This window comes from Vipera berus (assembly GCF_964194415.1).
Source record: "Vipera berus genome assembly, chromosome: 5".
NCBI lineage: Eukaryota > Metazoa > Chordata > Lepidosauria > Squamata > Viperidae > Vipera > Vipera berus.
This window is the reverse complement of record NC_138207.1, coordinates 93,562,286-93,588,358: the sequence shown is the minus strand read 5'-3', so window position 1 is coordinate 93,588,358 and position 26,073 is coordinate 93,562,286. Positions and strand designations below refer to the sequence as shown.

Here is a 26,073-nt window from a genome sequence, read left to right as displayed (position 1 = left end):
GTAGGATGTGTCGACTCACCATCGGGTCATTCTCCCCTTCGTCGTCGCTGTCGAAAGAGTCTAGAATGGGGTGAATCCAGTCTGAGTTCCGCCGTCCTCCTGTGTGGGGCATGTGACCTGGACAACAGGTTCCTGTGTCATCCGGTTGGATTTCTCTCCCTTTAGCCTCTCTGCAGGTTTCTTTCTCGCTGCTGGTCCTGGTCTGTTCTGCTGTTGGGGAAAAGGGACTGGGCATTTCTCTGCTCGATGTCCCTGCTGTCCGCATCGGAAACACTTAATTGCCAGGTCTACAGGTGGCTTGGGTCTTTCAGCCCTCACAGTAGTTGGAGATCTTCGTGGGGGTGAGTGCCATTCAGGTTGTTCTGACCTTGGCTTGGGTTCACGTAGGAGAGGCTTCTTATAGCGGGCAAGCTGAACATCTAATTTCACCGCTGCCTGGTACCATTCATGCAGTTGGTCAGGCATGCCAGAGAAAGGTAGTCATCTAATCCTTCTCTAAAAAGATGAATTATGGATTGTTCAGGCCATCTCTCTATCCGACTGGCCAGCTTTCAAAACTCCCGCATGTACTCCAAGGCAGGCCGGCCAGCTTTTATTTATTTATTTATTTTTGGGACTTATATGCCGCCCTATCTCCTGAAGGACTCAGGGCGGCTTACAACAATAAAAATACAATAATACAAAAGTTAAAAAGAATTAAACTAGCAGCCCCAATAATAAGTTAAAAACATTTTAAAAATCCCTGTCAGTCCAGGTCAGCCTGATGGAAAAGGAATGTTTTAAGGCCGCGGCGAAAGGACTGGAGATCCAGGGCTATCCGGAGCTCAAGGGGAAGTTGGCTCCACAGGGCTGGCGCTCCTACAGAGAAGGCCCTCCCCCTGCGGGTTGCTGACGGCACCCTGAGGAGGCCCTCCCTGTGTGAGCGCACTGGGCAATGGGAAGTCATTCCCAGCAGTAGATGGTCCTGCAGATATCCCGGGCCTAGGCCATGTAGGGATTTAAAGATAAGTACCAACACCTTAAATCTCACCTGGAGGGCAACTGGTAACCAATGCAGCTCATGCAGGAGGGGTGTAATATGGGAGTATCCGGATGCGTGGCCGCATTCTGCACCAGCTGAAGCTTCCGGGTGGTCTTCAAGGGCAGTCCTATGTAGAGAGCACTGCAGTAATCTATACGGGAGGTGTGAGTGACCGTACGTAGGGCATCTCGGTCCAGATAGGGGTGCAACTGGCGCACCAGGTGAACCTGGGCAAATGCCCCCCTGGCCACAACTCCTATATGATCTTCAAAACTGAGTTGTGTATCCAGGAGGACGCCTACGTTGCACGCCCTATCAACGGTAGGTAACACCTCTCCTCCCGTAACCAAAGATGGAACCTCTTGGACTAAACGAGATGCCGGTACGTAAAGCCACTCAGTCTTGGCCGGGTTGAGCTGGAGCCTGTTCTTCCCCATCCAGATCCGTACTGCTTCCAGGCAACGGGACATCACGTCGAGGGCATCGCTGGTTTGGTTCAGGGTGGAGATGAAAGCTGGGTATCATCAGCATATTGATGATACTTCACCCTGAAACCATGGATGATCTCACCCAGTGGCTTCATGTAGATGTTGAACAGGAGGAGCAAGAGGACCAACCCCTAAGGCACCCCACAACTAAGGGGCCTCGGGGTTGACCTCTGCCCTCCTGCCAACACCGTCTGCCAACGGCCCAAGAGGTAGGAGGAAAACCACTGTAAAACGGTGCCTCCCACTCCCAACCCCTCAAGATGTCGCAGCAAGATACCATGGTTGATGGTATCAAAAGACGCTGAGAGATCTAATAGGACCAGGACAGAGGAATAACTCCTATCTCGGGCCTGCCAGAGATCATCCACCAGCGCGACCAATGCCGTCTCTGTGCTGTACCCAGGCCTGAAACCCGATTGGTACGGGTCCAGATACTCAGTTTCCTCCAGGACCAAAGGGAGCTGCCGAGCCACCACTCTCTCAACAACCTTCGCAAGGAAGCAAAGGTTGGAGACAGGACGAAAGTTATTTAAAATAGCTGGATCCAAGGCAGGTTTCTTGAGGAGGGGCCTCACCACCTCCTCCTTCAAGGCGGCAGGGAAGCTTGCTTTATCTTATGGATTTGCTCTTCCGCTCTGAGGGCGACGGATGGGTCCTCAAAACTTTCCCTCAGCCCTAGGAGGAAAAGGATGGGGTCCTCAAAGTCAGGGGCTTGCTCGTTATATAAATTGTTCAACCATTTGGATGCTTCTCCCTCTAGGCTGGACACAGTCACATCGACCATAGCACCTGGGTCTGGGTAGAGATGAGCCCAGCTATTCAAATGAGAGCATACGTGGTTGAGGAAGAAAATCAGTTTCTCTGGGTCCCCATCGAAGGTTACTCTGAAGGGGGGGTTCATCATTGGTTTCTGGGGTCCCCATTGCTGCTGGCCCCACCCTGATTGTTGGTTAAATGGTTGCTGGGCCCCCATTGCTGCTGGCCCCACCCTGGTTGTTGGTTAAATGGTTGCTGAGCCCCCTCTGCTGCTGTTATGTCTCCAGTTGCTGCTGGCCCCACTCTGGTGGCTGATTTAATGGCTGCCAGGGCCCCCACTGCTGCTGGCCCAACTGGTCCTGCTGTACGTTCAGAGGTTGCACGTTTGGGTCGTGCTGCTGCCACCCTTGCTGTTATCCTCCCACCAGCTCCTGATCTCCAGCTTCTGCACCACCCCCAGCTGTTGCAAGGCTTCTATTATCTGGAGCAAGCTCAGAGGTTGTTGGCCTTTCACTTGTGGGGGCTTCCCAACCTCCCATTGCTGCAGAGGCCCCAGGCTGGGGTCCTCTGTCTCTATGGGTCTGGAGGGCTTGGCAGGGGACTCCTGGGTCTGGCAGGCAATCTGATCTGCAGACAGGATTTTCCACTCTCAGTGGCTGAAGGGCTGACACCTCCTCCCCATTCTGCTTCTGGGGCCTCTTGCTGCACGTATTCTCTATTGGAGTGGTTCCAGCTTGACGACGAGATAAGCCCAGTTATCTGCTGAAGTTTGGAAATAGGCTCAAATTCATCTTCCCACAGAAAACTATTTATTATTTCCTTTTCAGAAGTTTTGCCAGCAATCAGGCCTTCTCTTTCCATCTTGAGGATTCTTCCCTGAATCTTTGCCAGCTTATCTCTCCTACCAGAGACAGCGGCGGGGGTTCAGGACCCGCCTTTGAAAGAAAGGAGATTCTGGCATGATGTCATGGTTCCGATGAATAAGACAAATCAAACAAATTGCAGGCATATTATTTATCTAAAAAGTCTTAGTAATGAAACGAAACATCGGCACTCATGGAGGGATGCCAGAATCTGAAATCTCCTCCCCCCAAACCCATTGTAACGCACACACAATCCCCACCCTTATCTACACATCATAAATCACATTATCCAATTAGTTTCACATAGTCTCTCCTCCCATTCTGTATGTGGGTTTCTTTTCTTCTCAAAATAGACATTAGAAAAATTCCCTCCCTTCAAGATTCAAAGTGAAGCAGTTTAAACAAAAGGCTGTCTCTTACATTGTCAATGCAAAAACATGTCAATGTTTGCAGCATTGACACTTTCCATCTTTATATTAGTTTGTCTTAGTTTTTATTTTTATTTTTTAAAAAATATTTAAATTTGCAAATAATAGTAAATTGGGTGCAATGTGTAACACCCTAAAAGACAGAAATGCATTTCAAGGACTACTGACTGGTTAAAAAAGTAGAATGAATTATACATATTAGCAAGTGTGGTCTGACTGCAAAAAAAAAACAACAAATGCAAATTGAAGCACTTGCAGTATAGTTCCCAAATTATGAGAAGTCTAGTTCTTGTTGGCCTGTTCTGCATAACATAATTAAAGGACTAGAAAAACTAGAATAAAGAAGGGCAATGGCATTTTTATAGGATTAGAAACAGTATCCTGTGAAGGAATTAAAAGAATTGTATATATTTAGCCTTAATAAAACAGCTAAGTATTAGTGTAAGTATCTCAAGGGATCTTACATAGGCAATCAATACCTATTCTCCATCCTCCCAGAATGGCAAGAGTAGTCTGTGTTAACAATTTGGCAAGCATACTTATTTTTGGTTCTTTATCAGTATGGTAAAAATAATTGAGCACTTTAAAATTTCTGTGTTTTTATCCATCTAGGGTATCTTTAACCAGTTCCAGTGCAGCAATGACAAAGTGTTACCTTCTGATGCTCTTCGTAGTGCTCTTGCAAAAACGTTTCAAGATGAGCAGCGTTTTCAGCTAGGCATTATGGATGATGCTGCAGAATGCTTTGTGAGTATGAAAGTGGTGGAATGTTGATGAATCCTGAAAAAGAATTTCTCATTTTGCTAAGTTAGTAAAATCTGTACTGTTTAAAGAAGCAATAAATAGTGAAGCTCCTCCCACCAAAAACCAAGCATGTTTTTTTTACTTTATTCCTTGTTCTCTTTTTCTTCGTTTTTTTTCCTTTGGTTGCTTTACTTTCATTTTGTTTAATCTTTTTATTTCTTTGGGGGGATTTGGTTGTGAGCTACCTACAGTAGCCCCATGGCGAGATAGGCAGCAAGCAGCAAAATAATAATAATAATAATAATAATAATAATAATAATAATAATAATAATAATAATAATAATAATAATAATAATAATAATAAAAATGGTAAGAGAACACCTGTCTGATCTTGACAAATATAAATCTCCGGGACCTGACAGATTACATTGCAGAGTTCGGAAGGAGCTGACAGGTATTATGTCAGAACCATTGTACCATATCTTTCAAAAATCCTGGAGCACCAGAGAACTACCTGAGGATTCAAAAAGAGCTGGTGTGGTTCCCATCTTCAAAAAAGGAAGAAAAAAAACAGACTCATGAAACTACAGACCAATTAACCTAACATTAATACTTGGGAAGATACTGGAAAAGATCATCAGAAAAGCAGATCTGCGAACATCTAGAAACAAATAAAATGATAACTAGAAGCCAGCATGGGTTTGTTAAAAACAGATCATACCAAACCAATCCTATTTCATTCTTTGACAAAAGGACTAAATTAGTAGACAAGTGAAATGCTATGGACATAATATACTTAAATTTCAGTAAGACATTTGACAAAGTAGACCACAGCCTACTTCTTGATAAGCTAGAAAAAATGTGGGATAGACAACATCACCAACTAATGGATTTGTAAGTGGCTGACAAACTGTACTCAACAAATAGTTCTTATAGTACTACATCTTCATGGAGGGAGGTAAGCACTGGGGTACCACAAGATTCCATCTTAGGCCCACTACTCTTCAATATCTTCATCAATGACTTAGACGAGGGAATAGAAGGGAAACTCATCAAATTTGCAGATGACACTAAACCAGCAAGGATACCCATTACTCCAGAAGACAAACTCAGGATCCAAAAAAATCTTGACAGACTTGAACAATGGGCTCTATCCAACAAATGAAATTTAATGTTGAGAAAAGCAAGGTTTTACTGTGTTAGGCAGATACAAAGTATAAGTACAGATTAGGTGAAACATGGCTCAAAAGAAGTAACTGTGAGAGGGACCTTGGAGTCCTAGTGGATAGTCACTTAAATATGAGCTAGCAGTGTGCGGCAGTGGCCAAAAAAACTAATACAATCCTTGGCTGGGTAAACAGAGGCATAGAATCAAAATCACATGAAGTATTAGTACTGCTTTATAAAACTTTAATAAGACCCTACCTGCGTCTACTTTTGGTCACCACATTACAAAAAAGATATTGAGACTTTGGAAAAAATACAGAGAAGAGCAACTTGGATGATTAAAGACCCGGAGACTAAAATATATTTTAATTTAATTTTAATTTAATTTAATAATATTTCTATACCGCCCTTCTCCCGAAGGACTCAGGGCGGTGAACAGGGCAAGAATAAAAGTACAGAATTACAAAAATTAAAAAATTATTAAATACATGCCCACTAAAAACAATGAAGAATGGTTGCAGAAATTGGGTATGGCTAGTCTAGAGAAAAGAAGAAGTAGGAGTGACATGATAGCAGTGTTCCAGTATTTGAGGAGCTGCCACAAAAAAAGGGGGTCAACCTATTTTCCAAAGCACCAGAAGGCAAGACCAGAAGCTATGGATGGAAACTAATCAAGGAGAGAAGCAATCTGGAATTAAGGAGAAACTTCCTAACAGTGAGAACAATTAACTAGTGGAACAACATGCTTCAGAAGTTGTGGGTGCTTCATTACTGGAGATTTTTAAGAAGAGACTGGACAGCCACTTGTCTCAAATTTTATAGGGTGTCCTGCTTGAGCAGGGAGTTGGACTAGAAGACCTTCAAGATCCCTTCCAGCTCTATTCTGATTTATTTGCTTATTTCTCATATTCTGATTATTTTATCACTTCGTAATATGAGTCTGTACTTGCAGTACAGGTAGTTCGTGACTTATGGCCATTCATTCAGTGACTTTTCAAGTTATGACAGCACTGAACGATTGGTAGTTATGACCAGTCCTCAGGGTTCTGGCTGTCCAGCACTCATGTAGTCACATTATCCGGTTGCTTGAGAACTGGCTTGGACTTACAACCCCACAATCACATGACCCCCATATGCAACCATCTGTGCCAGCTTCCCTTGAAAGTCAATAGGGAAGGCTTCAGGAAAGGTCACAAGTAACTTCTGCTGTCCCCTCCAAGTTTACCTATGTCTCCCACGCGTAACACCATACACAAATGTACACCCTTCCCAATCTTCCTGCATCTCCCTCACATTCTCACACATTTCCCTGAGCCTCATTGTGCCTCTCACACATACTCATGTACCCCCTTTTTCCCCTGCATACCCTCCCTGCGTCTTGCCACATCTCCCTCACCTACTTGTGCACTCCCTCACACTCCTGGGCACCATCCCTGAGCCTTGCTAGTGCTTTCTTGCACCCTCTTGCGCCCCTTGCCACTTGACAGCCACAACTTCCTGCTTACTAGCCACTTGGACTTGCAACTTGGTTGCAGGACTAACTGGTTGTGGGAAGCTAGTGGGATGTTGTCTTGGGATGTTGTGGGATTTGATTAACAGTGGCAAGAGGGACTGCAGAAATTGTTTTCATACTCTATGACCACATTGTTTAGTGAAGGAAAGTCCAGTCCCAATTGATAGAGGACTATGTATATTAAAAGAAAAAGTTGGTATTGTCTATATAAAATTAATTTCTAAAGTGTGATAAAACTGAAAAAGCCACAATTTCTAAACAGACGAGTTTCCAAATTAGGGAACAAATGCTACAAAATAGGTTTTTAAAAATGCTTTTCATAATTTCCTAGGAAGGCACTTTCTACTACTGTATTTCCTTATAACAAATAATATGATTAATGTGCTCTTAAAATGTCAAAACAAAGCCATTATTTTGTTTAATTTCAAGGCCCTTAATTGTATATTATTCCCAGGTCAGTGAAGCAACTTTAAGTCTGCAGCTATTGCTCTATAATTTGACTATTTAGTTAAAACAGTACATTTATACCAAACCTAATGAAATGTTAAAGTTTGGCATAATGAATAATGAGTATTTGATTCTACTTTCATAGAAAGTTAATAAGTGTCATATACCCACTATATGAGTTGGTGTCAAGAACTGTGACTCCTACTTCTTAAATGAATTTTAGAATGTTTAGAAGCAAATTTCATACAACTCTAAACAATAAATTTCAGCTATTTTTGTTATTAACTCTAATTTCATTTTCCTGTTTTCCTGGATGTAGGAGAACCTCTTAATGAGGATTCATTTCCACATTGCAGATGAATCTAAAGAAGATATCTGCACTGCCCCACATTGCATTTCACATCAGAAATTTGCAATGACCTTGTTTGAACAGGTACAGCAAAACAACAATTCTAAGTTATATTAATCCTGAAATGAAGAAATAGACTTGGAAATGAGCAAAAATATTTTCTTCTGTTAATATCTAACCATTTATTTATCTGATCTAGTGTGTCTGTACCAGTTGTGGTGCTACTTCTGACCCATTGCCCTTCATCCAGATGGTGCATTATATCTCAACTACTTCACTCTGGTGAGTCTCAGGCTTTTTGCAAAAAAAGAAATAATTTGGTTTAATTGTTCCCCATTTTTCTACTTGAATGAGATAGATTGATATTTTGGTATGTATAGTGAGCCTTTCTAGGTAAACCAGACAGGACACATGGCCAGATGAGCTAATTCTCCTTTATTGTACGGCTACATTAACAAAATCTTGCAAGTCTGAAAGTACAACTGTCCTGCAGTCTCATTTACAGTCTGAGAATTTAGGGAGGATCCCTACTGAGCTTCTTTTGCCACCCATTATGCAGCTGTGGGCTATGCCCTTTCTTATCTGACTTTTCTCTAGATCAGGGATCCCCAATCCCTGGGCTGTAGCCCAGTACCAGGCCACAACTCATTCAGAACCGGGGCGTGCAAGTAGCAGATGAGTGCATGCAGCTCCATTTGTATCAGCGGTGGACACATGTGCATGTCAGTTGCACAAATGGAGCTGTGTGCGCAAGCGTGCAGGCCCACTGCTTGTGCAGAACCATCCCCTCTCCACCACCCCCGCTGCCAATGTTGCTGGACTACAAAGTCAGAAAGGTTGGGGACCATTGCTGTAGATAGCATGTCTTCACCCCATCTTCCAAGGACTTTCTCAAAGATATTCAAGAAAGTCAACACTGATTTGAAGTTATAAAAAATTAAAGAAATTTATACATAATTTCAAAGAAAATGCTGTTCAAATTAGTAATTAATTTCCTCCCTATTTCTTTTTTTTATAATATTTTATTAATTTTCCAATTCTACATTTAAGTATTTAAAAAGCAACATGGTGGCTGGGTTAATCAATAGTTCGATAACAAAATCTTTAGTACAAATCTCAAGTTACAACATCAAATATTTCCTCTCTTTTTCCCTTAACATTTACTGTCTTGTATTTAAGATTATTCAGTTCTTATTATATCAACTCAGTATAAACAACATTATTACATTTATCAATAATTTTTTAGCTTATATGTATCTTAATTATTTTTACATTCAATCTTTATAAACAATCCATATCCTGTTATTAATTTTTTTCCATTTTTTTCCATCAATATTCCAATTTAACCTTTGATATTTATAATTTTCAGGCTTTAGGTAACCAAGATTTCCCTTATCTCAATTCATAACAGAATCTAATATCCAAAATACACATTTTATCTATTTGAATATAATCTTGTTCTATTTCCTAAAAGTTATCTATTTCCCACCATATAAAATCATCTACATAATAATACAATATCCCCTTTAATAAATCAAAACCATTATATATATTACCTGGGTTAATCAATAAATCAAACATATTCATAATAATTATTATTTTTTTCTTTTAGGTCTAATTTTTAAATATTAAACAGATAAAATCCTTATTTTCAACTAATTTCCAATTATTTTAAATCTAATGACCAGAATTCCCCTTATCTCAACTTCTCCCTTTAACCCTCTAATTAATAATATAAAATCCCCTCTAATAAATCAAAACCCCAATTTTCTTCAGCCTTATTCTGGCTTTCTTCCTTTGCCAACTAGACTTGCATATCAGTGCTTTTAGATTGTCAAATCAATCTCCATTATTATATTTTTTTTTTAATCCCATTTATATCCCGCCCTTCTCCAAAGACTCAGGGCGGCTTACAATCTAAGAAGCACAAATCAATGTGCTTAGCAATAGCCTTCATTCTATGTATATGCCTGCTTATTAGGGCTTTCGCCCCCCCCCCCAAGCGGCATTTTTACAAAGTCAGCTTATTGCCCCCAACAATCTGGGTCCTCATTTTACCTACCGCGGAAAGATGGAAGGCTGAGTCAACCTTGAGCCTGGTGGGACTCGAACCTGCACTAATTGCAGGCAGCTGGTGTTACTTAAGGAGGCATTAGCCCACTGCTCCACCAAGGCTCTTTATTTGAAATAAAGAAGGCTGTTTAATTTATTTATTTATTTATTAGTTGAATTTATATACCGCCCTATTCCCGAAGGACTCAGGGCGGTTCACAGGGCAATTAAAACAGTACAAAAAAGAATAAAATGGAATTAAATTAGTACAGGCCCACAATTCCTAATAACAATAAAATTAAAATTTTAAAATTAATTTAATATAATTTAATTAAATACTTTAAAATTTAAAATCCCTCAGTCCAGGCCAGACAATTCAAACAACCAGGTTTTTAAGTCCCGGCGAAAAGAGCGAAGGTCGGGGGCAGTCCGAAGCTCCATCGGCAGTTTGTTCCAAAGGGCGGGTGCACTCACAGAGAACGCCCTCCCCCTGGGAATCACCCACCGGCAATCTCTAACCGGTTGAACCCTAAGGAGGTCCTTAAAAAACAAATTTGTTTGGAAGGACTAGCCCATTTGTATTCATTAAGTTGTCTCCCTATTATTCCAATTCCCCATGATTGCCCTGATATGTTTATCTTCCATTCAATCTGTTCTTCTTCTTTCTCAAATTTCTTTTGATTTATATAGAAAGTCTTTTCCATTTTCAGTGTTGTCACTCCCTTTTCTGGATTTTCCATTAACTGTATTTGTTGGTCACTTGAGTCGTCTTGTCTTAATATTTTTTTGTTCCACTTCTACTATCTTCTGCGTTGTTCTTTGGTTGTAGTCAAAGTTTGGGTTTATGTATGTAAGCTGGCTTCTTGATCTTTTATGTTAGGTCTTATTTCATCACAAGCTGAAAGAATGGTTTCGTGTATTGTTTTCAACATGGAAAGGACCTTTTCCTGGTCTTCATCCCTCTCTTTCACGTGTTTATAAATAGTCTTTATAGTAGAAGTCGTTTGTCAAGCAATATTTTATAGTCCAACGTATTTCATCATCTCATATAGTAACCAACATTCCTCAAATAAAGAGATAGGAAGGCAGTTCCCCACATATAACTCTGAAGTTCAGTAAAGGTTTACATTCACAGTTCAAGTAGGCCAGTTATGCCGCCCAGCTGTTCTCTTACAGCTGAGTTTCTCACAGGTGGTGCAAAGGTTAAAAGAGTCTGGGCTTCGAGCCAAATCTCTTTTAGGAAATAACACATTGTAATACCAAACTTTGCCACAAGATGTCACGGATGCTGTTTAAGGTTTTTTAAGTCCAAAATTTTTATAATCCTTTTCCCAATTTTATTTCTTTTTTGTAGATAAAAGCAAAAGTCTCCAATAAAAAATAGAAAAATTTTTGGTCCCCAGGTTTCAGGAACATATAAATCCAATTAGATTAAAGTTGTTATTTTAATGCTTTAATTCCCCTGGGTAGTCAGTCGCCGCTATTCTTAGAGGGTGGGATAGAAATTCCCTTCCCTCTCTCCTCACAGGGGGAAAGATACTTCAGGCAGCTTTTACAGGAAAAAAGAAAGTACTTAGGGTAAAGAGAAGATCGGATCTCACCCAGTTTCATCCGCATTGCTTTTGAAGTGCTTGGTGGTAAGTTTGACTTGGGCTGTCTGCAGTCTAATGACAGGCCATATTACTATGGCCGGCTTTCCTCTGCCGGTTTGGAGGGCTGCCCCAGATCAAGCAGAAGGGCTGCCACCCTCCCATTATCAAGCGGGCATCCCCTCCTTGCTCGTCGCCCCTTTCAACCCTTTCCAGGGTCCCCCAGCAGAGTGAAACCAAACACGGAAGACGGAGCTCACCTTCCAACAGCTGCGGCGGCTGCAATGGCAAACCGGAAGCCATTTCCTCCCTATTTCTGTTACTGTTTTCTTAATATTATAAATTCTACGTAGAAAATAGCTTGTCATTTTTCTTAATTTTATAAAACTCATTATTCTTTCTTAACACTAACTACCCAACTTGAAAAAAACAAAGGCTGTGCATTTATTGTAGATAAAGCATCACAAATTTCAGCTAAGAATTGAATAGCCAACAGAGTGACTAAGACAGTGGCCCCCAACCTTTTGTGCACCAGAGACTGGTTTCGTGGTGAGAGGTTTTTCCACAGACCGGAGGGGCCATGGTTTCGTGTGCTGCCTGCATCCCTTGGATGGAGCTTCATTTGTTTTCATGGCCCAATTGCTGACATGCTGCCGACCTATGCCGATCCACGGACCAGGGTTGGGGACCCCTGGACTAGCAAATGTGTCAAGAATTAAAGTTCAGTTTGCACCCCATTAGGAACCTTGATTGATTGAGGCATATATTTTATTCAGGTGCACATTTACTGAACCTGTAAACTGAAAAGCTGTTCTTTCATGACAGATCTCAAGAAGCAGCAAGAGGTTTAAATATTGTTTATAAAGAAATATGTTTTTATTCTTGTTTTACACTTTTAAAATATTTAAAGCAATCAGGCCATTTGCATGCTGGAAAGACGAGACAAACCAACACCTGATATGTTTGGAGAGCTGCTACAAAATGCCAGCACAATGGGAGACATGAGAAACTGTCCGGTTTGTATATATAATTTGTATTTAGTAGAAGAAGTAGCCTGACTGGGGATGGGGGAGTATGTGCTGAAAGCTGCTGTTGAGTAGAGAGGTTTTTAGTATGTGATTTGTCAGTATAGGTAGTCCTTGACTTAGAACCAAAATTGGAATGAGAATTTCCATTGCTAAGCAAGGCGCTGTTAAGTGAGATACCCAATTTTACAACTATTTTTGCCACAGTTGTTAAGCAAATCATTGCAGTTGTTAGGTGAATCACATGGTCATTAAGTGACTGACCTATGCTGAAGTGTCTGATCATGTAACCGTGTGGGTGTTGGGACAGTTGTGAGAGTTGGTTCTAAGTCACTTTTTTCAATGCCGTTGTAACTTCGAACAGTCATTAAACAAATGGTTGTTAGTCAAGGTCTACTGTATACTAAATAGATTTATCATTATATATTACTCTGGGGATTGGGTTCACATTGAAAATCCATAGTCCAACTAAAAGAAGATTTTTAGGAGTGGTGCATTCTCTGACAAGGCTTTTGAATGTATTGCAATCTCTTCCAATCTCTTTGTGCTGGAACAGCAGCTACAAAGTTTGCAGCTATGTCAAGGTGAGAAAGCTATTCAGAGTGGGTAGGACAAAGTCCCACTGCCCTTGATGTACAGATGGATCAGTGTGCAGAAAGTAGAAGGGGAACAACTTAGCCTTTTAGGTAGTTTCTTTTTGATACAGTAATGGAATGTGGCCTCTGTTATACAATGGGCAGTTCAATAGAGCTAGAAACCAATCAGAACCAAGCTAAGGTGGCTAAAACCAAGTGATATTTATATGACTACAAATGACTACAAATATTTTGCTTCTAGAGTAAATTATGTAATAAAAACATACATTCTGATTAACTAAAACCTAGCTTAATTCTAATATGTTCATGTTCTCAAAAAGTCTTTATTTCAAAATCAGCAATTTCCTTACCATCATTTCTCTTTTAAACATTTTAATGAGGGGTCCTTGGTGCTCTCTAAGCTTGATTGTTTTCTTGTAGACATTTCATTACTATGAGGGCAATTCAGAAATAAACGTCTGTTTGGTCATCAATGACAGACACTCGAAGATAGAACAGAACAGAACAGAACAGAACAGAACAGAATAGAATAGAATAGAATAGAATAGAATAGAGCTGGAAGGTACCTTGGAGGTCTTCTAGTCCAGCCCCCTGCTCAAGCAGGAGAACCTATACCACCTCAGACAAGTGATTGTCTAGCCTCTTCTTAAAAATCTCCAGTGATGGAGCGCCCACGATTTCTGGAGGTAAGCTGTCCCACTGGTTAATTGTCCTCACTGTTGGGAAGTTTCTCCTTAATTCCAGGTTGCTTCTCTCTTTGACCAGTTTCCAACCATTGTTTCTTGTCCTGCCCCCTGGTGCTTTGGTGAATAACGTGACCTCTTCTTTGTGGTGGCCCCTCAAATACTGGAATACTGCTATTCATGTCTCCCCTATTTCTTCTTTTCTTTAGACTGGCCATACCCAAGTCCCGCAGCTGTTCTTCATATGTTTTAGTCTCCAGGCCTTTGATCACCTTAGTTGCTCTTCTCTGATTTTTTCCCCAAAATCTCAACATCTTTTTTGTGATATGGTGACTTTTTATTATACACATTGGAAAACTACAACATTATGTTATGACCTTATGATAAGTGCATCAATTTGAATGGCAATTATGTTACAAAATAATGTGATGTTGTAGTTTTCTAATGTGTATAATAAAAGTTCTGTACACACAAGTGTATGTCGTTGATAACCAAACGGAGGTTTAGTTCCAAATTTTCCTCGTAGCTACCACTGATGATGTTACCTAGTTTGGGTAATGAAACATCTACAAAAAAACAACCAAGCTCAGAGAATACCAAGGACCCTTCATTTCAGCCTTGAGCTACAAATATTCTCCTTTGTTGGAAACAGTTTAATACACAATATTTCTTTTAACATTTAGGAATATTTGAAGAATTTAATATATTACATTTATTGTATTTGTTAAATTTATTTGATGAAAGTTATAATCGACTTGAAATAAAGAACCACAGTAGTCTTTTATCTCCCATCACCAAGTTAAATAAAATAAAATAAATAAACAAAGATTGCTGACTGCAGTGTTACAGATAAAGCGACAGGGTGGATTTATATTTAGAAAATGAGATGTGATTCCTGCCTTAGTTCTTACTAAGAGAAAAGGATTTTCTTATTCATTTGGTTCTCAGCCCCTATGCGTCACTACAATATAAATTTATCTTGCTGGAGTGGGTTTATACTCCAGTTGGTACACTCCTATTTCTTTCTATACAAATCAGTTGCATTTTCAAAAGTTTTGGTCTGAAAGCAAGATATGTCATTGTTATCAGAAGTTGTAGGCATAAATAAATAAATAAAAAGGGAATGTTTAAAACCATCAGGAATTAAATACATTGGGTTGTTTTTCAGAGCAATTGTGGTGAAAGAATTCGGATACGCCGAGTGTTGATGAACTCTCCACAGATCATCACCATCGGGCTGGTCTGGGACTCGGATCACTCGGATTTGGCGGAGGATGTAATTCATACCCTGGGCACTTGCCTTAAACTGGGTGATGTGAGTCTTAAATCTTATGGCAATATGTACATTCTTGTTTGACTCTGCTACTGTCCTTCATCTATACGTGTACATGCATGTTTGTATGGTCTGCATTTATTTCAAACATTTTTCCTTCAGCTTAAATGGTTACTTTTCAATAAGTAAATTTAAGTTTTAGAGAAATTCAAGAATTGTACTGAGATTATTCTTCCCTCCCTGAAGTTGTTCTTCAGAGTAACTGACGACAGAGCAAAACAATGTGAATTATATTTGGTTGGAATGATCTGCTACTATGGAAAACATTACTCCACCTTTTTCTTTCAAACAAAGATTCGTATGTGGATGTATTTTGATGATGCCCATGTTAAAGAGGTAAGAAATTTAGAGGGAAAAAGAATAAAATGTTTGGATCATTACAGTGTAAATCTATCTGGATTGTTTTTAGATGAATTGATACACTTCTAATTATTTGCATAATGAAACATTCCAGATAGGTTGCATCCACTGTTTCTAAAATATAAAAATGACACATTATTTAAGAGAGCAGGGCAGGATATATGTTGTCTGCCATGTTTCATTATGTCATGAGTTGTTAAGAAAAGATCTAACAAAATAACATAGTATTCAGTACAATGCAATGATGGTAAGACGGAAACTTTTCAGCTCTTCTTGGGAGAAGTAAATAACATAGATTAGGCGTGTCTAGCCCTTGGTTTGCATGTGGCCCTGGACAGAGGTACTAATGCAGCCCCACAAGACCATAGACTTTTTAACATTCTTATGTTGTTTATATACATTAACTATTTTATATGTGGCCCAAGACAATTCTTCATTCAGTGCAGCCCAGGAAAATGGAAAAGTTGGACACCCGTGTCATAAATAAGTAGTCTTTTATTTGCTGTTCACTTATTTTAACCTGGATGCTTTGTATAGCAAGTCTATAGAAAGTCTAATTTCTTTTAAATTTCTTTTTTAATCTTTCTAACTTTTAGAGAGGAATAGGTTGATTTGTTGAGGAACAGGGTCTTTTATCATAACCCTGGGAGTACTGTGATTTTGGGGGGGGGTAATTTTTGTTTTATATTTCTTTTTTGGATTTTTTTATTTTTTCATATTTGAATATTTACAGATTTTTATTTTTTCTTCAATATTTTCTATAGGCCTTCTGGAACACTGCTATCATGTCTCCCCTATTTCTTCTTTTCTTTAGAATGGCCAAACCCAAGTCCTGCAACCGTTCTTCGTATGTTTTAGTCTCCAGGCCTTTGATCATCTTAGTTCCTCTTCTCTGAATTTTTTTTCAAACTCTCAACATCTTTTTTATGATATGGTGACTAAAATTGGCTGCAGTATTCCAGGTGTGATATTACTAGGGTTTTATAGTAAGTTAAATAAGGATTGCTGTCTACAGTGTTACAAATAAAGTGACAGGATGGATTTATATTTAGAAAATGCTTACTAAGAGAAAAGGATTTTCTTATTTATTTGATTTTCAGCCCCTATGCGTCACCAGAATACAAATGATTAGTTAGTTAATTTAGGAATCATAATACTTGTTCACTTAATTTTAGTATTAGCTTATAGCTCTTTCAGGGAGAATCCTGTAATTTATTTTATTCTGTATAATTTATCTTTATCTTTGCCTTCTATTTCCCATAATGTTTTTATCCATCACATGTGCAGTGCAGATGAGTTTCTGCTTACTGAATAGCACCTCAATGGAGCAACCACTCTTTATTTGTTACAACACACAAATTTAATGTTTTTTTTCTGAAATCCACAGGTCACCTAGTGATCATCTCCAGATCCATAATTCAAAAGTGTTTATCATTCTTCTTCCATTTTTTTCAAGAGCCAGGTTTCATAGCCATGTGTTACCACTGGAAAGAAAATTATATTAACAATTTTGATATTTGTTATAATAGATACATCCTTTCTCTTCATGATCTTGTTAAATCTGCATTGTCTTCCTACATAAGAGTAATCTCAACTATATTTTGTCCATCTTTATCTATTCAAGAGCACAAGAAAACAAAACTATCTACTCCCTTCCATTCTTTATTGTCACGTGAATTGTTCATGAACAATGCTGGTTGAACAAAGCTTTTATCGGTATAACATTTAACATTAACCTAGAATTTTTACTTTCATTTTTACTTTCATTATGACTACAGGGTGATGTTAATAATATGTCTGCAAAAACACATAAAGAGAATAAATGTATCTTTGGTTTCTTGTAGATATTTCAGAGAATTACAATCACTTCCACATAAGTTGTCCAGTACTCACATTGTTTAGAAACAATTTCTGTCCAAAATATTTGCATGTTTCTTATTTGTTGAAAATTCTGATCTATTCTTTCAATCTCTTATCAACTTTATGTTAGTAACAGGAAAATCCCACCTTGAGGAAGATGGGTGCTTAAAATGTACATTACATTTACATGAAATGTAAATAAATAAATACATAAAATACATTGGAAAAGGCAACAAATTGAAAAGAACCTACAGAACTTTTTTTTAATTGAAAAGTTTTAAACTACATTTTTGAAACATATACCCCATCTACCCGACCCCTCTCCCCATCCCTCCCATCCCAACACACACACCCCGACTTCCCAGAGCCGAATACAGGGTATTACATCATACAATCTCACTCTAAAATATTCTAATTACTATAATTACTCTTTAAACCCTATCACACTCCTTAACCATATAAAAGAAAAATAATATAGCCTCTAATTACAATAACTAATAACTATTCAAATGCTAAATGATACTTTGTAGTCCCATATTTGTTCTGAATAAAATCAATCCATCTTCTCCATTCCACTATATATCTCTGTTGCGAGTGATCTTTCACATATACTGAGATTTTAGCCATTTCTGCCAAGTTCGAAACTTTCAAAGTCCATTCTTCAATAGTAGACAGGTCCTCCTTCTTCCAGTATTGCGCTACCAAAGGTCTTGCAGCTGTTATTAAATTCAGCATCAATTTGGTTTCTATAGCAGTACAATCAGTGATAATAACCAACAAAAACAATTGTGGTAAAAATCTTATCTTTTTCTTAAAAATCTTCTGCATGTTCCACCAAATTTTAATCCAAAAAGCTTTAACTTTTTTACAAGTCCACCATACATGATAATACGTTGCATCATCACAACCACATCTCCAACATTTTGGCTGACAATTTGGATACATACATGCTAATTTTTTGGGATCTAAATGCCATCTATAAAACATTTTGTAAAAATTCTCCCTTAAATTTTGTGCCTGTGTAAATTTAACATTCCTAACCCATATTTTCTCCCAAGTATCCATTATAATTGGTTCTTGAAAGTTCTGGGCCTTATTCAGATATATCAAGACACCTCTCATGTAAGCTTTACTTGCATCCCATACCATTTCAATAGAGGTGCCTTTGTGCATATTCATAATAAAAATTCTTTCATCTGCTTTTTACATTCTTCTCCATTTTCTACATATCTAAATAAATTTTCATTTAATCTCCATGATACTCTATCACCGTTACCCTTATCCAATTCCATCCAAACTGGACTATGGTCCGATAAAGTTCTTGGACATATCTTGATCTTCTTAATCCTAGAAAAAATCATTAGTAATCAATATAAAATCAATCCTCGAAAAAGATTGATGTCTGTCAGAAAAAAAAGTAAAATCCTTTTCATCCGCGTTTCTTTCTCTCCAAATGTCTCTCAATTCCAAATCATCTTTCAAATCAAAAAAAGATCTAGGCAATCTAGCATGATTAGGAGTATTTTTAAAAAATCCTTTCTTATCCTTCTGCATGTCCATCACACCATTCCAGTCTCCCATTAAAATACAAGACTTGTAGTCCCATTGAATTATTTTGTTATGTAGCAATTTATAAAATTCTTCTTGTTGATTAGGAGCATATATCCCAATTAAAAGTATTTTCTTCCCTTCAATCAAAAGTTCAATAATAATATATCTTCCTTGTATATCTGCTTCTATTAATTTGGCTATCAAACACTTCTTCACATTTATTACTACACCATTTTTCTTCTCTGGAGCGGATGCAATAAATTGTGTACCCAGTCTCAAATTTATCAAATATTTCTGATCAGATACCCGAATATGCGTCTCTTGCAAACATACAACGTCACTTTTAAAATGTTTCAAATACTGAAATATTTTCTTCCTCTTTTGTGGTGAATTCAAGCCATTAACATTCCAAGTCAGGAATTTTGTCGCCATCCTTTGCGACTTGAAGCCTCCGGAGCGCCGCCTGAAGATCTTCAGAAATCTGCCTCTTCGGCCTCCCTCCTCCCACTGCTTCACTTGATTCTTGAGTTGTAATCATCAAACATTGATCCTGTTGCTGTTGTTGTTGTTGTGCCTTACGTCTAGATGCAGCCCGTGTTATTCTTTGAGTCGAAGTTTCTTCTACTAAAGCCAAGGGTTGCACAATTTCTGAAAATTGCTGTTTTTCTTGTAACTGTTGCACTCCTTCATCCTTTCCTTCTTTATCTTCTGTAGAGGGCGGTGAACCTGCTTTCAGTACATTAGTATAAAAATCTCATGCCTTCAAAACTGTATTAAGACGATATCTTATTCCAGCAAAATTCACCACAATCCCCATTGGAATCTCCCATCTGAACTGAAGCTGTTGTTTTTTCAATTCTTCTGCCAAAAAAGCAAATTCTTTCCTTTTTCTCAAAACTTTTGGGGGAATCTCTTTCAGAATCAACACCTCTTGACCAGCAATTGTAAATCTCTTATTATAAAAAATTTGGATAATCTCATTTCTTATCCTCCTCTTCGTAAAGTACACCACCACATCTCTTGGCAATTTCCTCTACCTGGCAATCCAAGAGTTAACTCTGAAGACTTTATCTTCCCAAAGAATTCTTCGGGTTTAAACCCCAAAATAGGTGCCAAAGCATCCACCAGCATCTCTTGCAAATTCTCCTGAGAGTTCTCTTTCAAACCTCTGATCCTTAGGGCAAACTCCATATCTCTATACTGTATCATCAGAACCTCTTCCTCCGTTTTATCCATTTTAAATTCAGCTTCACCCATTTTAGCCTCCAACATCAAATTATTTTGTTTCACTTCTTCCACCCGTTCATTCAAAGTCTCAATACATCCTGCCAGCCCCTGAAGTGCTAAGAGAATGTCCTCCCGCATTTCCTTGTTCTTATCCTCAATAAGCTCAGCCACCTGTTCAGTTATTTTTTCAGTTATTTTTTCAGACTGAGTGGCTAAAGCCACTTTTAAGGCATCTTGCAAGTCCTTTAACGTTACAGGTGGAGAAGCTGCGGGGGATGATGTCAAAGACTGCAATCCAGATTGCTGAACAGGCGATGTCCCTGCACTTTTAGTAACAGGGATTCTAGGAGGCTTAGAAGCCATTTTATAGGCACTTAACTCTCCGTTCACACTTTTACTTCTCTTCTCCTTTAAGAACTAAAACCACATCTTGTAAGTTCAGGCAGAGCAAATTTAAAGTCCAATTCCTCTTCAGTCTCCCAGCAAACACTTTCACTATTAAAAAAAAGTGAGAGAGGGGAAAAAAAGAAAAACCCCTTCACCTCTTATAAAAAAGGAAAAAAAGTTCTTCCCCTCTCTCCTCCCTATTCACTCAGACGCCATTTTCCCTTTCTTTTCCAAATAGTAAGCAGGACGAAAAAAAAATTGTTTTTCGAGGGTTAAAGCCTTGTACTTGCTGTTTATACAACTCCTGTCTCCGCTCTGCTGCAACAATGTTTCTAGATGTCAATCAAATCCGGCAGGAGTGGATTCAGCGTCTTGTTCTGCTAACAGCAGAAGAGTCCTCCGCTCTGGAGACTCCCAGGCTTTGGGAGGGCCCTCACCCTTCAAGCCCCAGAACAAACGCTCTACCTGGGAACTCCCCCTCCCCTCTTCACCCGAGGAGTGGGGTTTTCACACCACAGAGCAGCTGATTGTTGGCTGCTCCACGGATTAAACAGAAACGAAGGGCCGGCGGTCGATTCTGACCGTCCGCGACGCTGGAGAGCCACCCGGAAGTCCCCAGAACCTACAGAACTTTCAATAGATAACTAGATTCAGAAGTTATGAAAAATAAAAATTTACAAACTGAGCTGTGCTAAGAGGTTGAATACACACACACAAACACACACACCTCTTCATCATGTACTTTTGCTCTACAAACCACAAAAGGATCAAATTAATTGCTGCTACTTTTTTTCAGACAATGATCCTGGAAATGGAGTCTCTCTATAAATGCTTGCTGTGGATGCTATGTGTTGTTTTGTAGTATGTTTTATTATTTTAAGTTCTTAATAGAATAATCTTGAAGAGCTTTTTGAAAATAAAAGAGTTCTTTGTCTTAAACTGGCACTGACCTTTAATGTAATATTTTGTTTGTATGTAGTTAATATGTTATTTACAGTATAACAATTGTTTCCCATTGTCAGTTGGATTCTTGGTCATCTATTTGTCAAGACCAATGTCTTTGTTGTACTTAATTGTATCAAAAATGATCCCCCCATTACTGTTTTTTAATATTTTCAGATAGGCCCTAAATGGAAAGATGTTGTTACTAAGTGCATTAAAGGTCATTACCAACCCTTGCTACTCCTTTATGCAGACCCAAGAGGAACTCCAGTATCAACCCAGAATCTATCCACACAGGATTTACCACAGTATAGCAGAACCTATTATGATAGTGAAGATTCAGGTAACCTTTTGAAGTTCTTCATGTATTTTTGGTAGCAATGAAGATATATGATATTTATTTTTAATTTTTAATTTATTTTAATTCCATTTATATCCCGCCCTTCTCCAAAGACTCAGGGCGGCTTACAAGCTTAGCAGTAGCCTTCATTCTATGTATATGCCTGCTTATTAGGGCTTTCACACACACCCCAAGCGGCATTATTACAAAGTCAGCTTAATTGCCCCCAACAATCTGGGTCCTCATTTTACCTACCTCGGAAGGATGGAAGGCTGAGTCAACCTTGAGCCTGGTGGGAGGCGAACCTGCACTAATTGCAGGCAGCTGGTGTTACTTAAGGAGGCATTAGCCCACTGCTCCACCAAGGCTCTGGCAATAAGTAAAGCTTTGTGAGTTATCAAATATCAGCAAAATGGTACAGACATGGAATTTAGCTCTGCCTACCTGAAATATAGCCAAGCATGCAAAAATAACTTCATACATTGTGCAAAAATTCAACTATTCTGAATACCATATGTATTTTTGTACATGTGCAACAGTGTACAGTGGAAACAATTATTAGAGGATTCAATATTCTAAACACCTTTATGCTTTATTTTTCACAATGTTAAATTTAAATTCTTGAAAAATGTAGTGGTGTTGGAATGTAAGCCTGATTTTTAAAAAAATTCCATATAAGAAATACTTTGGAATTTATTACCATTTATTAATAATAAAAATTAGAAAATGTAATTATTCAGAGAATGCGCAAAGCTCCACTAGTGCGAGTGGAGAGTAATTAAGCAGAGGGTGGTAAGCACTCTTCGCTCACACAAGTGGAGCTTCACACGCAAGCACAATGGCCTCTGTTCATGTGAGGGGAGCTTCATGTACAAGCACAAGTGCCCACCACTCACATGCAAAGCTCCATTCACACAAGTGGAGGGTGCCCACCCGCTGTCTGCACCGATAGAGCTGTGCGCATGTGCGTGCACCTGCCACTCAGATGCCTCCCACCCTGTGCGCCAGGTCACCAAGGTGGAAAGGTTGGTGTCCTCTTGGCCAGATAACACCCCTGGAGATTCTGAATTTTTTTTACAACAAATGTTTCTCTTATCTGCTTGTATATCCATTCTGCATTCTGGTACGATGCTATATGATGAAGGCTATTGAATTGCCTGCTAAATATCTGCTGTCCCTATCTGTAATGTCTGGAGATGCAAGTCTCTTCACTTCAGTCCTCCCTTCCAGCTTTGGTCTCTAAGAGAAAGAGTGAAGTCTCAGGGCAAATGCTGATTGTATGGATTTCTTATTTCTTCTGATGGTCAGAATTGCTGGAAGTGACACAGTATTGCTGTGGAGAGGAAAGAAATAACTTATAGTTTGGCTCTTTTTCTCGACATTACCTTCAGATTGCTGACAAAAAAATCTATTAGGTGGTTGAATGTATGTATACAGAAGGATGATGGAGATGGATTGCAAGATGTACACGTAGAGATGCAGCCTTTTAGTGCTCATTGAGCAACTTTTATCGTCCTAGGAGTGAAGAAATGTATTGACCGTAATTGTGTTAATATTTTTTCTCATTTTCTCAATTCTAATGTTCACTATTTTTTAATAGGACGTGAACCTTCTATCTCAAGCGACAGTAGAACAGATTCTTCTACAGACAGTTATCTGCATAAACATTCCCACCATGAATCTATGGTCAGCCACTTTTCTTCTGATTCTCAAGGAACTATCATTTATAATGTGGAAAATGATGTGGTTTCGCAAAGCAGCAGGGACACAGGTAATCTTTTTCTTTTAAATTTAGGATGAAAATCATAGAATTCATGAGAATAAACTCGCTGGGATGTTGGCAAAAACAAGGGTTAGGGGTTAGGGTTAGGGTTATGGTTAGGGGGGAAGGTGTTGCTTTAGAATGGGTTAGATGGAGAAATGAAACCTTTATGATTCCACTGAAGGCCATGAGAGCCTAAAACCTTTCTAAGGACACTGCAGCAGGTTTGGAGAGGAAGCAAACAGTTTCCATAACAAAATGAAATTGTTTACATGGACTGCGTGAGAGGTTGGTGGTTTGGCCAAAGAAATTATTATTTAATTCTATGAATTGGTGTCTGAATACCTCAGAGTTAGCTTTGCTTCAACATTACCATGCCGTGTATTCAATAAACAGTATGATTTTTGGAAACGGAATGAACATGCAGTTTTATTTTAATTCTCGAGCTGGATGTTGACAATATGTCAATTGCTAAAAATGTGAAGTACAAATAGAAAAATTGTGCTAATATGGAATGTTCCTCCTTGTATCAGGAATAGATGATGGATCCAAGAAGAACAGTAAAAAATAATAAATGAAAGTAGGTCTGTGGACACTGCATTGTTTAGGCCAGCCTCCCCCAACTGGAGTTCTGCAAGATCCTAGGGTTCCAAGAGAAGTCTCCGTGTTCTATAAGACATGTTGACTGGGGAAAAAAAGGCATGCAGTGGAAGGAATTCTTGACATGCTGTTTTGCTGTGGTTATAAACATTGTAAAACATGGTTTGTGTAGTTTAGAAATAAATTTCTTCTTATACTACATAATTCTTTTGTAGTAGATTATCTAAGCAAATTCACATTTCTGTCAAGGATTGGAACAAATACCTTGATTACATGCTAATTACTATGAACCGGGTACCCTATAATATTGGATGTACCTGGAGGCTCATTTCATTCCTTCAACTTCTCCAGCAGGTCAAGCAAAATGTCATGCCAAATGGATCCTGCAGCTTAACCAAAAGATGAAGAGGGCACTGGGAGAAGTATCAGTCGGCCCTCATGTCAGCCAACCTCAGTCAAGATTCTTTGGATCTATGCAAAATTCTAGTGCAAGAGCTACAGCCTTTATTGGTTTACAATCCCAATTTCTGAAGGCTAAGTGGCCTTCAATTTCATCAAAGCCATAATTTGATAAGAATTGTGTTGAAGCTAAGAATGCCCTTACCCCAGCTTATCACTTTTATAAATCTGAGATAGGTGACAACAATATGTTATCACCCTGAAAAAAACAATATAAACAACTAGTGGCTTTAAAAAAAAGAAAGAAAGATGTAAGGACCACCTGGGAATGACTTACTGAAGCAGTGGAAAAAAAACACTACTCTTTTCTGGCACCTAATATCAGGTTTCCAGAGCTTCTACCCCATTAGATCTTCATATACCTCCTAAACCCTGGGAATTAAATTTTCAGAGGATGGATGGAGATCCCTCATTGTAAGGATGAGGACTTACTTGAGTGGTTCTCAGTATCTGCATCTACAATTAAGATCATTATTGGCTAACTCAGGAGGGAGAAGGGCCCTGGAGCTGACTTTATTCTGTCGCCAGTACACTACAGATATATTGTCACTGCTGCCAGCTACCATATGCAGGTAGAAACACCTAGCCATCAGAAAACTTTCTCTCTTGTCTGATACCATGTCTCTCCTCTGCATATTGGATGCTAAAGATACAATAGTACCATTGGCTGAAAGGCTTTACTGCTGTGATTCTGGAGAGGTGGAAATTCCAGAACTTGTTTTTCTTTGTTTCTCCTTTTACAGAGAAATCAGAACCAGATTCTTCCTACTTCTGATTAGTAGATATCCTGGTTGCCCAGATTAAGCCCTTGCCCAGATACTGATCATAAATGAGTTATCTTTTGTTACAGCACCTATAGCTAGGTTTCATGCAACAACATTGGACCCTGGCAGGCCAATTCTCTGCAATGCATTCTATGTAATTGTAATTCATTTAAATTGTAGATATTATCACTTTATTTTTAATTTTAGAATTATCATGTTTGGACATAATTTTAGTGTGTGCATTCTAATTTAATATAAGTTGCCTTCCAGGGTAAAGAAGTTGAGAAAGGCTGTTTTAAAGGGTCTGTAGTGTATGGTGCTGAATGAAAGCAATATCCTGCTTTCAATTCCTGTAGGTTTTCTGTAGAATTTCTAGAAATCAATATTATTTATTTATTTATTATTTATTTATTAATTTAATTTATATTAAATTAAATTAGTTTGATTAAAAAACTTTACATATAAAATAAAGCTAGGACTGTTTTTTAAAAACTCATTTTCAAACATTAATGGATAGTTTTTATATATAAAGTCTGTGAGAATGAACAAAGCTTTTTTTTTTAAAAAAATGCTGAACTATAATTTGTAATGTGTTTTACATCTTTCAGGTCACCTGACTGATAGTGAATGCAGTCAGAGACATACTTCCAAAAAGAGTTCTCTGGCAGACCGTAAGAGAAATAACAACAGGTCTAGAAAGAAGGGGGATGAAGCACAGCCATCTGGATATCATAGTGAAGGTAAAAATGATTCTTATTTGTGTATGT

The 26,073-nt window shown here is 38.6% G+C and overlaps 1 protein-coding gene across 12 annotated transcripts in view; it reads left to right on the top strand.

Moving 5' to 3' along the window:
* The window catches only part of USP54 (ubiquitin specific peptidase 54), a 163,254-nt gene that overhangs the window by 69,748 nt on the left and 67,433 nt on the right, over window positions 1–26,073 (top strand). For all 12 annotated transcript variants that reach the window (XR_014026678.1, XR_014026679.1, XR_014026680.1 and 9 more), the window contains 9 exons: window positions 4,169–4,303; window positions 7,747–7,860; window positions 7,976–8,058; window positions 12,328–12,433; window positions 14,890–15,036; window positions 15,241–15,390; window positions 21,559–21,724; window positions 23,322–23,492; window positions 25,915–26,046. Coding sequence is in view for 7 of the 12 variants with exons in the window: in XM_081329573.1 (XP_081185699.1) it covers window positions 4,169–4,303; window positions 7,747–7,860; window positions 7,976–8,058; window positions 12,328–12,433; window positions 14,890–15,036; window positions 15,241–15,390; window positions 21,559–21,724; window positions 23,322–23,492; window positions 25,915–26,046 (1,204 nt within the window). In the remaining 5 variants the exon portion in view is untranslated. The remainder of the gene's footprint in view (window positions 1–4,168; window positions 4,304–7,746; window positions 7,861–7,975; window positions 8,059–12,327; window positions 12,434–14,889; window positions 15,037–15,240; window positions 15,391–21,558; window positions 21,725–23,321; window positions 23,493–25,914; window positions 26,047–26,073) is intronic.